This window comes from Triturus cristatus, chromosome 1_2, assembly GCF_964204655.1.
Source record: "Triturus cristatus chromosome 1_2, aTriCri1.1, whole genome shotgun sequence".
NCBI lineage: Eukaryota > Metazoa > Chordata > Amphibia > Caudata > Salamandridae > Triturus > Triturus cristatus.
This window is the reverse complement of record NC_140580.1, coordinates 1,106,029,174-1,106,047,447: the sequence shown is the minus strand read 5'-3', so window position 1 is coordinate 1,106,047,447 and position 18,274 is coordinate 1,106,029,174. Positions and strand designations below refer to the sequence as shown.

At 45.0% G+C, this 18,274-nt stretch overlaps 1 protein-coding gene across 4 annotated transcripts in view; it reads left to right on the top strand.

The window, feature by feature from the left end:
* Positions 1 to 18,274, top strand: part of DENND1A (DENN domain containing 1A) — a 1,317,400-nt gene that overhangs the window by 1,287,768 nt on the left and 11,358 nt on the right. For 3 of the 4 annotated variants that reach the window (XM_085613740.1, XM_085613739.1, XM_085613738.1), the window contains one exon: positions 10,085 to 10,213. The exons of the other annotated variant lie outside the window; for it this stretch is intronic. In XM_085613740.1, the coding sequence (XP_085469866.1) occupies positions 10,085 to 10,213 (129 nt within the window). The remainder of the gene's footprint in view (positions 1 to 10,084; positions 10,214 to 18,274) is intronic. 4 annotated transcript variants of the gene reach the window in all.

Below are 18,274 nucleotides of genomic sequence, written 5' to 3'. Positions count from 1 at the left end.
GCACCCCCGCTGCACGCCATTGTCGGGGCTCCAGCTAGGCTGTCAGTCTCGCTAACTAGACAAATTTAGTATGTAGATACCGGAAAGTAGGGGCGGCCATGTTCCTGAGGAAGGCGGATGTCAATGGAAGCGCGAAGATCCGCGACCATACAAGGCAATGCCTGGAAGGCGACAAATGACAGTTGTGGGGCTCCGCCTGTGTCGCGTCTCATCACGCGTGCGATATCCTCTGCGGACACTGTAAGACACACCAGCACAGCACTTTCCAGTATTCTAGACATTTCTGATACAAAGCTAAATGATTCTAACCTATTATCCATTCTGCATAGGGCAGTGCAAAAAAAAAAAAAAAATGGGCCTCCAGACTTTATACTGATAATATGTGATTTCCTCAAAGCAATCAAGCATTTTGAAATAACATTTATAGCGTTTAAGAGCTGGTTCCTTTGATAAAATATATTTTTTCTTATACTCTCAAATTAAATTTTTCTGAATTTCTCCTTCAAAGATTTACTTTGACTCCGCGTGCCGCAAATGCATGAAAAAGTAGCGAACAATGATATATTTAACAACAACAAGAAAAAAAACTCAAGTACATTTAAGTGTCAATTAAATTGGAAATGTGTACATTTGTCAGCGCCTCGTCCGTGGCCACCGTGACGCGAGGCTGACTTGTCCACGCGCCTGACACGCGGCGGGCGCCGCGGATGCAGATCCCGCTCATTAAAATCCAAGACGCCCCGAGCGTGGCAGCGTCGCCGCGGATCTGCGCCGCGCCGCGCGTCCCCCGGCTTCATGGCACCGTGTTACTGACATGATATTTAAAAAGCAGACGCCGCGGCTGTCAGGGCTGTCACGCGCCAGTGCTAACCGAGGACATGTTAAACTAAACATTAGGACGAGATCAGCAAGTATCGACACGCCGAGTTGGTCGGGAGATTAGTCTGGACGCAGTCACGCGGGTGGGATGATGGGGGTCGCGGCCATGACGGACGGGATCTGTAAGAGAGGCTGGGAGGAGGTGGGCGAGAGAGTGGGGGGTTCTGCTTCTCCCCACTTCCAAGAACAGCAGCATCCTCGATAGTGAGCCTGGACCGCTGAGATCTGTCTCCGTGCAGACATCTCTTTGTGCGGGGGCTTTTAGCTGCTGGGGAGGGGAGGGTGGTACATGACAGTTCCCGAAGCAGTTTAATGAGATGATTTTTTTTGTTGGTTACTTTTATTTTTCTATTTATTCATTTATTTATTGCTAGTTCTACTTCGCTGATGCACATGAAAAATGTGGTTTGTTTTATGCAGTGTTGCAATAAGTTAATCAAAGTTGCAGAGCTCCTTGGTAAGTCATTGCTTTTAGTGGTCACGAAAGGTGGAATCTGACCACTGAACTTGAAGTCCTTTAGAACGGCGCATGCGTCTTGTTCTCCCTTACCCAAGAGCCTCTCGGCCCCAAAACTGTTTATTAAACCATCTCTCCGAGATAGCTTCTTCTTATCCCCGTTTGTTAGATGGGCAACTTGCATACCCCTTCTGTGCCAGCTGAGATGGTAGTTTTGGGGAAATTATGATGGACCAGGCAGAGTAGTGACGTAGTTCCCGTGGCGGGGCAACTTCTACGTGCAGCTTCCGATCATAATTCCTGAGGTGAGGTTGATGTGAGCTCCAAAGACATTTCGTCCAGTGCAACATGCATTTCTAATTTGTGTCAAATTGAATGCCGCATATTTCAAACACCCTCCCTATGTTGGTGGAACTTTTAGAAAAGCTGTTTCACGTGAAATTGAATGAAATGGTGTTTCCCACACTCTTCGACCCTCCGTATAAAACAGATGACAGGGCTTTCCCTTGCGAATAATCGAATAGCATAAAACATACGTCCGGTGCAAGCAGCCTTTGATTTTTGAGTGAATTTGTGGTAATTAATGGACATAGTTACCATAATTTCTGACTCTGAAAATTATGTGATGTAAAATTTACTTTTACATTTGTTTTTAGGTCTCGTGCCTATCGATGCAGTGCGCAACATTGCTCGCGCAGGCAAGAGTCCTTTTGTAGAGGGTTCCGAAACGGACCCTGGAATCGCACACCCTCGTGCGTGTGCGATTCCTTTTGAGGTCCTCCATTGGCCTTTGCGTGCGTCCTATTGTAAAAGTCTGCACACAATTGGTTCGAGGCGCACGCATAGCTCCTCCCATGGCCTATTGGTGTCTATAACGTGCACCAAGCGCGTAATAGACACCAACAGGCCGTGGGAGGAGCAATGATCATGCCCAGACACAGGTGTGACGCGCGCGCCACTTGTTTTTCTTTACTTTTGGTATAAGCGCGGCACCCACGCTTTACTTTTGATGTTATAAGTAAAGCGTGGGTGCCGTGAATATACCAAAGGTAAAGAAATTGAAAAAAAATCAATTTCTTTACTTTTGGTAAAATCGCGGCACCCGCGCTTTACTTATAACATTAAAAGTAAAGTGCGGGTGCCGCAATTATACCAAAGGTAAAGAAATAGATTTTTTTCTATTTCTTTACTTTTGGTATAAGCGGCACCCGCGCTTTACATTTGATGTTATACGTAAAGCGCAGGTGCCGCGATTATACCAAAGGTAAAGAAATAGAAAAAAACATCTATTTCTTTACTTTTAGTATAATTGCGGCACCCACGCTTTACTTATAACATTAAAAGTAAAGCACGGGTGCCGCGATTATACCAAAGGTAAAGAAATAGTTTTTTTTTTCTATTCCTTGACTTTTGGTATAATCGCGGCACCCGCGCTTTACTTTTAATGTTGGGGGTGTAATGTTACTTGTTTTTTTTTTGTAAAGCCTGTCTAATTAAGATGAAGCAAAATAGTTTCGAGCGTGCTTTGCTTGTGTTTGCATTTGACACACCTAGGACATGTTCAGGTAGTGTAAGCAAGGGACCCGTGGACACCCAATCAGACAGGAGGAGGATAGAATTAACCTAGTTAGGTTCATCCTACATGGTGATTTCGCCCTTGTGAGCTGCCATCACAGTCTTTTGTCTCTTGTAAAAGAGAAGGTCGATGCGCTCACTTGCCTTTCACGCTGGACGACACATATAATACATTTTAGGGTGCCACATATGGTTCATTGGGGGAAAAGGCAGCTCCAGCCTTTCCATGGTGTTTTTACTTGGACTGTCTATCCCTTTATCCGCGAGTAGTCCAGATATGACACTGTATGAGGGTCAAACTAGTGGGAGGTACTAGTAGTAGTAGTGGTGATGATGATGGCACCCAACTTCACCTTTGTGACATAGATGTTCAGCAGCAAGATATCTGAATATTCCACGTGTGTAGTCTCTGGGTATTTTAATAAAGACACTCAATAAATACCTGAGGCATGCTATGATATTCTCTGGGGTGCTATGGAAGGGGAGCATATAGTTTGCTTAGTCAATTTATGTTCTGTTTTGCCATCATTTTTAGCTTTCTTAGTAGTTTCGAAGAATATTGAAACAAGCGGTATGGAATATGAAGTACCTGTTGCTGGCTACTGATGGGTATTTGTTGTAGCTGTAAGGTACTGAGGGTTTTATTCTGATAAATTCCTTTAGCTCTCATATATACTGCCTGGCTTTCCATCTTTGCCAAAGGCATTTACCCAGGTATTACATTGAAAACATATGATACTTCAATAACCCATCTGTTCAATACAGAATATTTATTAATCGTTCTTAGGAAAGTAAAATTCAGAAGTTTGGGTGTGGGAAAATGAAAGAACGTTTTACAGCAAACCTCTAAAAGTAAATGCTCACAAATGATTTAGCTTGACTGGTGAAAGGTCTGTCATCTTTTTATTGTTTTGATATCCAGTCTGTGAGACAAAATAATCTGTATACCGCAGGGTCAGTGCCTTTCCACGTGGACGCATTCAGTGCCACCACTAAGTGAACTTCAGTAAGTGCAAAACGCCGTGATATCTGAACACAAACCGGTCAACACATTTGAGGAGTAATGAAGTCATTTTTACATTCTTGTTTTTCTTAGCTGTTGTGCTTCTCTGCGTTTGGGGTCCTGGTGGGGTGGCTGTTTGGACAGGATTTGTAGTTGTTGCCGTCCATCAATTGTTCATTTTCTTGTGGGTGTAGGTTTCTCCTGGGCCTCAGTCTGCAGGCGCCTCTATTCAATCTGTAACGAGTTAAGACTTGTAACCCTTGCACTCATCGGGCTGTGTTCATCCAGATACTGTACTTCAGTCGTCCACGAGAAAGGAATGTTAGAAAATGATATTGGAAAAAAACATAAGGTGTTCAGTAGATGATGTATCGATGGTCACGCATGCGTGTCTGTGCGTATGAAGCATTTTGCGGGCTGTATAATTGGAAAGCGGAAAACAGAAAGGCTACTGAAGTCTAGTGTCACCTGGGTGATACTGGTCATTGTCAAGCCTACTGTTTCTTCATTTTAAACCGTAAACCGTCACATTATATCAGGCCGTGGCATTGCCTGTGTGGCGTGGGCCCCATGGCCTCTGTATGAAGTGTGCAGTACAGCAATGATCATCAGTGAGCCCCGGTGCCACTTCTCCTGCTGCACCCGTGGAAGCTACGGCTCTGGCACCACCACTTGTAATGCAATCTGAGAGGACCACCCTTCACCTCGTATTTGCTGGTTTTAATACAAGCAGCGTCATTTGTGTCCCATTGGTGTGTACCTGTGTTCATGTGCACAGCCGGCGTCGCCCCTATAGCAGAGTATTTTTGTATTTTCATTCCCCCAGACCCCCTTGGATCAGGCGGCAGAGTTTAGGTCTGAGCAGACATCAGTTTCCCCCATACTCCGTGACGTGTCGAAACAAGCCTCTCCCAAGCCTACATCAGAGGCACAGCTTTTCACACTCCTCTTTCTGCCTTTCAAAACCCACTGACTCAGATTGCAGTTTGCATTTTTGTTTTTCAGGGCCAATGTTAAAACGGACACTTCCGATGCAGGGTTGCGCGGGCCACATTCCTATGGCTAAACACAGGAACAAACAAGTTCTGCAAAACGTCTTCTTCTTGGCAAAGCAAATCATTTTTAGCAAAAAACCAATTTGTTTAGGTGGTTTTAGTATTGGCAGCAGCAAGTCACATCAACTACAACATATTGAAGGGACAGGCAGTGGCGTAGCAAACAAGCCTTTGCAATGCAATAGGTCTCGCTTTGACCTATTGGTATTGTAAATGACAATGCCTTGTATTTTTGCAGGTGTTTTTTAAACGCATAAATAAATGGCATTGTCATTTACAATGCCAATTGGTCAAAATCTAGCAAATGTGTGACCTTTTGCATTGCAAATGCTTGTTTTGTGTGGTTATTGTTATGGCTGAATAAAGACTATTGAACGAACGATTATTGAGGGGGATCCAGTAAGTACAATAGCCACGGGGAGCCGAGGAGACCAGACTTTTGTAAAAACTCAAAAATCTACACACAAGGAGAATATTGTCTAAGTTTTTCCTTGGAGAACTCTCAAAAAAATGATTTTGGGAGGGTGGGGTTAAAGTTTGCCATCATATCCATCTTCTGCTGTAGAGCTACATCTGTGACACATTATTTTAATTAGAAATACTTTTCAAGCAGCTCACCCCTCTACATTTAACATATATTTTTTCTCATTTTGTTACACTGCCTGTTGACACCAAAAGGAAACTATTGAGTTTGAAATTAAACCTCCCTGTTTTCCGTTTTTACTGATTTTTACAGCTAAATACAGACCGAAAACATTTATTTTCTTGTCTGTATTTAAGTTTAAATGTGGATAAAAACGGAAATTGGGTTGCTTTTTGAGTAATTCTAAATACTGTCCGCCAAGGCTGCCAGGCCAATAGATGTGTGGATTGCTAGATAAGGGGGTTAGAAAAGAAAGGAATTTTAGTAAAGTTTTTTTACAGCAGTAGATTGGCACACGGTTGATACTGAAATGTGCATATTTTCATATAAGTGCATTGATTTATCTTCTGCGGATGTTCATATCACTGAAGCCTGGCAGGCATTCAAGCATGAGTACATATTTATCGGTTAAATATACTAATTTCAGCTTAATTTTACCACCAAACCCAAAATAAATAAGGATAAATACAGATAAATGTAGCAAAAAACAAATATGGATAAATACAAATGGAAATGGCAAAAAACCGGGAGCCCTATTTGTAATGCAAGAAAGGGACGCTAGAATAGGAAGTTGGATTCAGTTTGACAGGAACTTGCTTGGCCGAAGGCGCACGCCCTTCACTCTTCATTCGCGGTGAAGTGTCCACTCAGCGTCCGCGTGGCCTAGTGACGCTGCTTATGCAAGCTGATTCTTTGCTGCCGAATAGTAGGAGGCGCTTCACTGCTGAACACAAGGGTGGAAGCTGATGCTCCTTCTTCGTCCATCTTCCCTTTCAGCGTCTATGAGCTGAAGCGATGGTCCGGCCAGCAGTACAGAGTTCAGAAAGAGAAGTAGTCTGTTTTGCCCACATTGGGTTTTGCTGGGGGTGGCCATACAGCAGTGGCCTGTGTCATGGGCACCTTCACCGGTCTCCATCTTTGGACGCTTGGAGGAGGCAGGCAGCAATGCTTCCCAGCAGAGCCGGCCTTTGCTAAGTAAGCGCCCTGGGCGTGGGTCGAGAGCAATGTGGCGCCCTCGTTGATGGTGGTCAAAGGAGGCAGCAGGGGTCACTTTTTGTTTCCCTGGTCAGTACCTGGATGAGCATGGACTGGACCCTGAACACAAGCCCCCCTGCACCTCCAGCAGCTCACCCAAATCAACAAAAGCTTCGCTGCCTCACGCAGATGAAGGTTTTGTTGATGTGTGCCAGCAGGGTCAGAGGGTGAAGCGAGGGCAAGGGGGGGGCCTAAAGGGATGCTAAAAACATCGGCCACCGCATGGTAATGAAGGACTAAGGCCACTTTAAACTGGTAAATCAGACAGAAACGAACTGACAAGGACAAAGCTGCAGCCAGATGAGGAGGGCGATGCTGTTGACATGGCCCTAATGCATACAGCTCTATACGCCCCTCACAAAATAGGCGCCCTGAGCCCAGGCCAAGCTTCCCCAGCTAAAGACCGGCTCTGCTTCACAGCAGCTGGTGGACAGATGCAACATCCAATGGCAGCCTTAGCACGTAAGGTATCGCAACTCAGGTTCATAGCTGAATGCTCCCTACTCCTACCCGCCGAGCCTGCCCAGCCCCTGCCTCTTCTTGGTTCTCCATCCATGCTCCCTTCTTATCATCACTACCTATTTTCAGTCCCGTGATTGGTCCCCTATGTACTCCTCCCTGCCTGTGTTCCACTACATCCCATGGTGCGTGTTCTCCTTTCTTCCCAACCTTACATTGCAAAGCTCAACTCGTGCACTAGTTCTAGTCGTCTGCCCTAAGGATGCCGCTAGTGCTCTGTACTCTGTCCCTCTTTCCTTTGTCCCATCCCTCCACATGGCGCTCTTTCGTGTCTCCTTCCTGTCTTTCCTAGAGCTTGGCTATGTGGATGGCAGCATTATTACTGGGTATGCGTCATGGACGTCAATTTATCAAAATGCCATTTGTAGCAGAAGCAACATCGTCCCCCAATATCAGTGACATCACAGGAAGTGACATCACTCAACCTTAGTCCCTGTAGACATCAAAGGACATTACATCATAAGAACCTTACCTAAGACGAATCGCTGTGCCCCAATTATAAATATAGATGTGACCTCAGATATATTTACTGAGCATTAGAACTTCTTTTAAAGAATGTTCATCCATGACATGCAAAGTATTTTAATATATCTGGAGAGGAGCTAATAGAGATGCCAGAAAGGCTTGCTTGAATACTTTTGTACATGAGTTGCAATTCTCAACAGAAGTCCCCCTCTGCTCCCCTTCTTCTTCCAAACAAAAGGCAACACCGTTGACCATTTGTACTCTGCCAGAATGTGCCCAGAAGGTGCCCGCGGGTACATACTCCCTTCCAAAGGAGGACTCCCTGCAGCGGAGGCCAGCCCTTCACATTCGAAGCTGAGGGTAAACAGGCCCTCGAACCCTGTTTTCCTTTAGGATATTGCGCTGCTTCTGCAATTTCTGAAGCCAGAGGTCGCAAGAGCAGTGCCAGGGGTTACAGGGGGCCACCCAGGGGTTGCAGCTGCGACCCCTTAATGATGTCCATGGTATACCTCCCACGCCTTCTGCACTGCCAGAGGAGACAGCCACAACACACGCCCTGTGTGACCTTCTCTGCCTCTTTTCTTTATGAACAATATCACAACGTGAAGTTTCACATCAAATGTTACATTACAAAACGCAACTTTAAGTTGCTATATGTGAGTTTTCACTAGTTTGGGATAACGTGCACATCATTTCACTGTGTTTGTGGGGAATGAGCGTGCATGTCTGAGTGTGGTTTATGATGTTCATGCACTAAACTGTGAAGGCAGATGTCCCTTGTAAGTATGTTATTCGTGTTTAATAGTCCTACGTTTGTGTCCATGCCTGCTGTAGAGTGCTAGGTCACCTCATAGAGTGTTCCATCACTGGCTGTCGCACAGGTGAGCAGAAAAGAGTTCACTTCATCCGCGTTTACGCGGACAGCTGAGCTTCTAGGCCATTTTAAATATACTCTTGAAACGCCCCAATAACTTTGTAAACTCACCTCTGTGGTTGAAATTAATGTCGCTTTAAGATCGTCGTCAGTACCCAAGATGAACGTGTACAGCATTGAAACGCTCCTGCTTTCGGCATATAGGACAGGGCCTTCAAGTTTTGAGAATTCGTAAATGTGAGAAGAAATTAACATCATTGATTACGTCATATGAAGTGATAGTAATACTAGCATGGCCAACCCAAGTCACCTAGAAGGAACTTGGGTTAATGTCTGTAAGGGTAACAGTGGTCAGCTTCGATTGAGGTCACTTAATAATTCAATCAGTGCTGGAGAGAGTAAATGTATATTTAATCAACAAGGTATAGAAATACGTTGTAAAACATGGCAACTATAGTGTTCAGTTCTGCAGTGATCGCACAGTACGCGCGGAGATGTCACATTTACTAAAAATGAAAGAGAATAAAGTCTCCTATTTATTTAAAGGGCGCTGTGGTCCAGAAAGCTCACAGTATTGTACTGCCCCTGTGTCAGGCTTACTACTGGGGATATATCCTGACTGTGCCCCGGTGAAGGGGTTGTTTTCACCGGGCCAGGCTCGGTCTTCCAGCTCTGTGGGTGACTGGTACACTGTGGGCACCTCCACCATCCCATAGAGTCAGTGAAGGTGGAGTGTCTCCTGTTTGCCAGTGCACCTCATTTCAGACTTCCTTTCATATGGAACAAGCCTGGGAGATCCAGCTGTTGAGGATGAATCTGTGTGCAAAGGTGACGCGTTCTAGCAGATCACTTGCTGACCCGTATTACAGAATTGTAAGTTCCAATCACAGCTTCTTTCTTTACCAAATTGTGTGAGTCTCTGCAAGCAAGTGCATGTACTTGTGTCTCAGTCCTCTCACCCTCAAAAGTAGAGACATGGGCTAGTAGGGGCAATACATATAGGTAAGGAATATCATTGTCCACACACAAAACCTAAACCCCACTGCAGTTGAATAGTTATTGCTGACATCACCACCTCCACATAAACCTCAAACGTGGTTTCATCCCATTGAGGTTTGTCCTGTGGCGCCTCGCGCTTCCAGTGGTTCTGATCACCATCACTTTGAAAAGCTAAGAGTCATGGGTGGAAGGTTTCATGAATCTCCACTATTAGTTCATTGTTCAACCAGAAGGATCTCTGGAAGGATGGATAGGCAACTGACACACTTGGCTGACATTGACTCCTAGATGCACCGTGTGAAGTGATGGGGTCTCATCATGTTTCGCTTCACACTTCTGTGACAAATGCTCAGAGTCCACAGTTGACAGGGATGTTATTGAAATTGCAAAAAAAGAAGAGGTTCATTTCCAATGTCCTTTTCTTGAAAGATTACAATGAACGATCGACCAGGTCACTTATGTGCGTGGCCTCTGCTCATAGTTTGGGTTTGGAAAGTTATTGCTTTGAGTGTCATCCTAGAAGTGTCCCACCTCGGAGCTGCTCACTTCCTAACCTGCTTCTCTCTTCTTCTTTCCTCAGCATTGTAAGACCTACTCGTCACTATACTGTCTTCCTTTCTGAGGACTCTTCAGATGATGAATTTCAACGTGAAGATGATTCTGTCTCTGGCTTCTCTGAAAACTTCCTCCTCTCTGCTCCCTTTGAATGGTCTATTCCTTTTCTCTCCAAACATTCTCATGTTTTGATGTTGTTGAGTGCATGCTTTGTCTGGGGCTATATGCAACATCCCGAACTGCTGTATGCTTATCTTTGGGAATGCTATGTCTGGGGCTATATGCAACATCCTGAACTGCTGCGTGTTTATCTTTGGGAATGCTTTGTCTGGGGCTATATGCAACATCCCGAACTGCTGTATGCTTATCTTTGGGAATGCTATGTCTGGGGCTGTGTGCAACATCCTGAACTGCTGCGTGTTTATCTTTGGGAATGCTATGTCTGGGGCTATATGCAACATCCTGAACTGCCGCGTGTTTATCTTTGGGAATGCTATGTCTGGGGCTATATGCAACATCCTGAACTGCTGCGTGTTTATCTTTGGGAATGCTATGTCTGGGGCTATATGCAACATCCTGAACTGCTGCGTGTTTATCTTTGGGAATGCTATGTCTGGGGCTATATGCAACATCCTAAACTACTGCCTGTTTATCTTTGGGAATGCTATGTGTGGGGCTATATGCAACATCCTGAACTGCTGCGTGTTTATCTTTGGGAATGCTATATCTGGGGCTATATGCAATATCCTGAACTGTTGCGTGTTTATCTTTGGGAATGCTATGTCTGGGGCTATATGCAACATCCTGAACTGCTGCGTGTTTATCTTTGGGAATGCTATGTCTGGGGCTGTATGCAACATCCTAAACTACTGCCTGTTTATCTTTGGGAATGCTATGTCCGGGACTATATGCAACATCCTGAACTGCTGCGTGTTTATCTTTGGGAATGCTATGTCTGGGGCTATATGCATCATCCTGAACTGCTGCGTGTTTATCTTTGGGAATGCTATGTCTGGGGCTATATGCAACATCCTGAACTGCTGCGTGTTTATCTTTGGGAATGCTATGTCTGGGGCTATATGCAACATCCTGAACTGCTGCCTGTTTATCTTTGGGAATGCTATGTCTGGGACTATATGCAACATCCCGAACTGCTGTATGCTTATCTTTGGGAATGCTATGTCTGGGGCTATATGCAACATCCTGAACTGCTGCGTGTTTATCTTTGGGAATGCTATGTCTGGGGCTATATGCAACATCCTAAACTACTGCCTGTTTATCTTTGGGAATGCTATGTCCGGGACTATATGCAACATCCTGAACTGCTGCGTGTTTATCTTTGGGAATGCTATGTCTGGGGCTATATGCATCATCCTGAACTGCTGCGTGTTTATCTTTGGGAATGCTATGTCTGGGGCTATATGCAACATCCTGAACTGCTGCGTGTTTATCTTTGGGAATGCTATGTCTGGAGCTATATGCAACATCCTGAACTGCTGCGTGTTTATCTTTGGGAATGCTATGTCTGGGGCTATATGCAACATCCTGAACTGCTGCGTGTTTATCTTTGGGAATGCTTTGTCTGGGGCTATATGCAACATCCCGAACTGCTGTATGCTTATCTTTGGGAATGCTATGTCTGGGGCTATATGCAACATCCTAAACTACTGCCTGTTTATCTTTGGGAATGCTATGTCTGGGGCTGTGTGCAACATCCTGAACAGTTGCGTGTTTATCTTTGGGAATGCTATGTCTGGGGCTATGTGCAACATACTGAACTGTTGCATGTTTATCTTTGGGAATGCTATGTCTGGGGCTATATGCAACATCCTGAACTGCTGCGTGTTTATCTTTGGGAATGCTATGTCTGGGGCTATATGCAACATCCTGAACTGCTGCGTGTTTATCTTTGGGAATGCTATGTTTGGGACTATATGCAACATCCTGAACTGTTCCCTGTTTATCTTTGGGAATGCTATGTCTGGGACTATATGCAACATCCTGAACTGTTGCGTGTTTATCTTTGGGAATGCTATGTCTGGGGCTATATGCAACATCCTGAACTGCTGCGTGTTTATCTTTGGGAATGCTATGTCTGGGCCTATATGCAACATCCTGAACTGCTGCGTGTTTATCTTTGGGAATGCTATGTCTGGGGCTATATGCAACATCCTGAACTGCTGTGTGTTTATCTTTGGGAATGCTATGTCTGGGGCTATATGCAACATCCTGAACTGCTGCGTGTTTATCTTTGGGAATGCTATGTCTGGGGCTATATGCAACATCCTGAACTGCTGCGTATTTATCTTTGGGAATGCTATGTCTGGGGCTATATGCAACATCCTGAACTGCTGCGTGTTTATCTTTGGGAATGCTATGTCTGGGGCTATATGCAACATCCTGAACTGCTGCGTGTTTATCTTTGGGAATGCTATGTCTGGGGCTATATGCAACATCCTGAACTGCTGCGTGTTTATCTTTGGGAATGCTATGTCTGGGGCTATATGCAACATCCTGAACTGCTGTGTGTTTATCTGTGGGAATGCTTTGTCTGGGGCTATATGCAACATCCCGAACTGCTGTATGCTTATCTTTGGGAATGCTATGTCTGGGGCTATATGCAACATCCTAAACTACTGCCTGTTTATCTTTGGGAATGCTATGTCTGGGGCTGTGTGCAACATCCTGAACTGTTGCGTGTTTATCTTTGGGAATGCTATGTCTGGGGCTATGTGCAACATCCTGAACTGCTGCCTGTTTATCTTTGGGAATGCTATGTCTGGGGCTATGTGCAACATACTGAACTGTTGCGTGTTTATCTTTGGGAATGCTATGTCTGGGGCTATATGCAACATCCTGAACTGCTGCCTGTTTATCTTTGGGAATGCTATGTCTGGGGCTATGTGCAACATACTGAACTGTTGCGTGTTTATCTTTGGGAATGCTATGTCTGGGGCTATATGCAACATCCTGAACTGCTGCGTGTTTATCTTTGGGAATGCTATGTCTGGGGCTATATGCAACATCCTGAACTGCTGCCTGTTTATCTTTGGGAATGCTATGTCTGGGACTATATGCAACATCCTGAACTGTTGCCTGTTTATCTTTGGGAATGCTATGTCTGGGACTATATGCAACATCCTGAACTGTTGCGTGTTTATCTTTGGGAATGCTATGTCTGGGGCTATATGCAACATCCTGAACTGCTGCGTGTTTATCTTTGGGAATGCTATGTCTGGGCCTATATGCAACATCCTGAACTGCTGCGTGTTTATCTTTGGGAATGCTATGTCTGGGGCTATATGCAACATCCTGAACTGCTGTGTGTTTATCTTTGGGAATGCTATGTCTGGGGCTATATGCAACATCCTGAACTGCTGCGTGTTTATCTTTGGGAATGCTATGTCTGGGGCTATATGCAACATCCTGAACTGCTGCGTGTTTATCTTTGGGAATGCTATGTCTGGGGCTATATGCAACATCCTGAACTGCTGCGTGTTTATCTTTGGGAATGCTATGTCTGGGGCTATATGCAACATCCTGAACTGCTGTGTGTTTATCTTTGGGAATGCTTTGTCTGGGGCTATATGCAACATCCCGAACTGCTGTATGCTTATCTTTGGGAATGCTATGTCTGGGGCTATATGCAACATCCTAAACTACTGCCTGTTTATCTTTGGGAATGCTATGTCTGGGGCTGTGTGCAACATCCTGAACTGTTGGGTGTTTATCTTTGGGAATGCTATGTCTGGGGCTATGTGCAACATCCTGAACTGCTGCCTGTTTATCTTTTGGAATGTTTGTCTGGGGCTATATGCAACATCCCGAACTGCTGTATGCTTATCTTTGGGAATGCTATGTCTGGGGCTATATGCAACATCCTGAACTGCTGCGTGTTTATCTTTGGGAATGCTATATCTGGGGCTATGTGCAACATCCTGAACTGCTGCGTGTTTATCTTTGGGAATGCTATGTCTGGGGCTATATGCAACATCCCGAACTGCTGTATGCTTATCTTTGGGAATGCTATGTCTGGGGCTATGTGCAACATCCTAAACTACTGCCTGTTTATCTTTGGGAATGCTATGTCCGGGGCTATATGCAACATCCTGAACTGCTGCGTGTTTATCTTTGGGAATGCTATGTCTGGGGCTATATGCAACATCCTGAACTGCTGCGTGTTTATCTTTGGGAATGCTATGTCCGGGGCTATATGCAACATCCTGAACTGCTGCGTGTTTATCTTTGGGAAGGCAATGTCTGGGGCTATATGCAACATCCTGAACTGCTGCGTGTTTATCTTTGGGAATGCTATGTCTGGGGCTATATGCAACATCCTGAACTGCTGCGTGTTTATCTTTGGGAATGCTTTGTCTGGGGCTATATGCAACATCCCGAACTGCTGTATGCTTATCTTTGGGAATGCTATGTCTGGGGCTGTGTGCAACATCCTGAACTGCTGCGTGTTTATCTTTGGGAATGCTATGTCTGGGGCTATATGCAACATCCTGAACTGCCGCGTGTTTATCTTTGGGAATGCTATGTCTGGGGCTATATGCAACATCCTGAACTGCTGCGTGTTTATCTTTGGGAATGCTATGTCTGGGGCTATATGCAACATCCTGAACTGCTGCGTGTTTATCTTTGGGAATGCTATGTCTGGGGCTATATGCAACATCCTAAACTACTGCCTGTTTATCTTTGGGAATGCTATGTGTGGGGCTATATGCAACATCCTGAACTGCTGCGTGTTTATCTTTGGGAATGCTATTTCTGGGGCTATATGCAACATCCTGAACTGCTGCCTGTTTATCTTTGGGAATGCTATTTCTGGGACTATATGCAATATCCTGAACTGTTGCGTGTTTATCTTTGGGAATGCTATGTCTGGGGCTATATGCAACATCCTGAACTGCTGCGTGTTTATCTTTGGGAATGCTATGTCTGGGGCTATATGCAACATCCTGAACTGCTGCGTGTTTATCTTTGGGAATGCTATGTCTGGGGCTATATGCAACATCCTGAACTGCTGCGTGTTTATCTTTGGGAATGCTATGTCTGGGGCTATATGCAACATCCTGAACTGCTGCGTGTTTATCTTTGGGAATGCTATGTCTGGGGCTATATGCAACATCCTGAACTGCTGCGTGTTTATCTTTGGGAATGCTATGTCTGGGGCTATATGCATCATCCTGAACTGCTGCGTGTTTATCTTTGGGAATGCTATGTCTGGGGCTATATGCAACATCCTGAACTGCTGCGTGTTTATCTTTGGGAATGCTATGTCTGGAGCTATATGCAACATCCTGAACTGCTGCGTGTTTATCTTTGGGAATGCTATGTCTGGCGCTATATGCAACATCCTGAACTGCTGCGTGTTTATCTTTGGGAATGCTTTGTCTGGGGCTATATGCAACATCCCGAACTGCTGTGTGCTTATCTTTGGGAATGCTATGTCTGGGGCTATATGCAACATCCTAAACTACTGCCTGTTTATCTTTGGGAATGCTATGTCTGGGGCTGTGTGCAACATCCTGAACAGTTGCCTGTTTATCTTTGGGAATGCTATGTCTGGGGCTATGTGCAACATACTGAACTGTTGCGTGTTTATCTTTGGGAATGCTATGTCTGCGGCTATATGCAACATGCTGAACTGCTGCGTGTTTATCTTTGGGAATGCTATGTCTGGGCCTATATGCAACATCCTGAACTGCTGCATGTTTATCTTTGGGAATGCTATGTCTGGGGCTATATGCAACATCCTGAACTGCTGTGTGTTTATCTTTGGGAATGCTATGTCTGGGGCTATATGCAACATCCTGAACTGCTGCGTGTTTATCTTTGGGAATGCTATGTCTGGGGCTATATGCAACATCCTGAACTGCTGCGTGTTTATCTTTGGGAATGCTATGTCTGGGGCTATATGCAACATCCTGAACTGCTGCGTGTTTATCTTTGGGAATGCTATGTCTGGGGCTATATGCAACATCCTGAACTGCTGCGTGTTTATCTTTGGGAATGCTATGTCTGGGGCTATATGCAACATCCTGAACTGCTGCGTGTTTATCTTTGGGAATGCTATGTCTGGGGCTATATGCAACATCCTGAACTGCTGTGTGTTTATCTGTGGGAATGCTTTGTCTGGGGCTATATGCAACATCCCGAACTGCTGTATGCTTATCTTTGGGAATGCTATGTCTGGGGCTATATGCAACATCCTAAACTACTGCCTGTTTATCTTTGGGAATGCTATGTCTGGGGCTGTGTGCAACATCCTGAACTGTTGCGTGTTTATCTTTGGGAATGCTATGTCTGGGGCTATGTGCAACATCCTGAACTGCTGCCTGTTTATCTTTGGGAATGCTATGTCTGGGGCTATGTGCAACATACTGAACTGTTGCGTGTTTATCTTTGGGAATGCTATGTCTGGGGCTATATGCAACATCCTGAACTGCTGCCTGTTTATCTTTGGGAATGCTATGTCTGGGGCTATGTGCAACATACTGAACTGTTGCGTGTTTATCTTTGGGAATGCTATGTCTGGGGCTATATGCAACATCCTGAACTGCTGCGTGTTTATCTTTGGGAATGCTATGTCTGGGGCTATATGCAACATCCTGAACTGCTGCCTGTTTATCTTTGGGAATGCTATGTCTGGGACTATATGCAACATCCTGAACTGTTGCCTGTTTATCTTTGGGAATGCTATGTCTGGGACTATATGCAACATCCTGAACTGTTGCGTGTTTATCTTTGGGAATGCTATGTCTGGGGCTATCTGCAACATCCTGAACTGCTGCGTGTTTATCTTTGGGAATGCTATGTCTGGGCCTATATGCAACATCCTGAACTGCTGCGTGTTTATCTTTGGGAATGCTATGTCTGGGGCTATATGCAACATCCTGAACTACTGTGTGTTTATCTTTGGGAATGCTATGTCTGGGGCTATATGCAACACCCTGAACTGCTGCGTGTTTATCTTTGGGAATGCTATGTCTGGGGCTATGTGCAACATCCTGAACTGCTGCCTGTTTATCTTTGGGAATGCTTTGTCTGGGGCTATATGCAACATCCCGAACTGCTGTATGCTTATCTTTGGGAATGCTATGTCTGGGGCTATATGCAACATCCTGAACTGCTGCGTGTTTATCTTTGGGAATGCTATGTCTGGGGCTATATGCAACATCCTGAACTGCTGCGTGTTTATCTTTGGGAATGCTATGTCTGGGGCTATATGCAACATCCTGAACTGCTGCGTGTTTATCTTTGGGAATGCTTTGTCTGGGGCTATATGCAACATCCCGAACTGCTGTATGCTTATCTTTGGGAATGCTATGTCTGGGGCTATGTGCAACATCCTAAACTAATGCCTGTTTATCTTTGGGAATGCTATGTCCGGGGCTATATGCAACATCCTGAACTGCTGCGTGTTTATCTTTGGGAATGCTATGTCTGGGGCTATATGCAACATCCTGAACTGCTGCGTGTTTATCTTTGGGAATGCTATGTCTGGGGCTATATGCAACATTCTGAACTGCTGTGTGTTTATCTTTGGGAATGCTATGTCTGGGGCTATATGCAACATCCTGAACTGCTGCGTGTTTATCTTTGGGAATGCTATGTCTGGGGCTATATGCAACATCCTGAACTGCTGCGTGTTTATCTTTGGGAATGCTTTGTCTGGGGCTATATGCAACATCCCGAACTGCTGTATGCTTATCTTTGGGAATGCTATGTCTGGGGCTGTGTGCAACATCCTGAACTGCTGCGTGTTTATCTTTGGGAATGCTATGTCTGGGGCTATATGCAACATCCTGAACTGCCGCGTGTTTATCTTTGGGAATGCTATGTCTGGGGCTATATGCAACATCCTGAACTGCTGCGTGTTTATCTTTGGGAATGCTATGTCTGGGGCTATATGCAACATCCTAAACTACTGCCTGTTTATCTTTGGGAATGCTATGTGTGGGGCTATATGCAACATCCTGAACTGCTGCGTGTTTATCTTTGGGAATGCTATGTCTGGGGCTATATGCAACATCCTGAACTGCTGCGTGTTTATCTTTGGGAATGCTATGTCTGGGGCTATATGCAACATCCTGAACTGCTGTGTGTTTATCTTTGGGAATGCTTTGTCTGGGGCTATATGCAACATCCCGAACTGCTGTATGCTTATCTTTGGGAATGCTATGTCTGGGGCTATATGCAACATCCT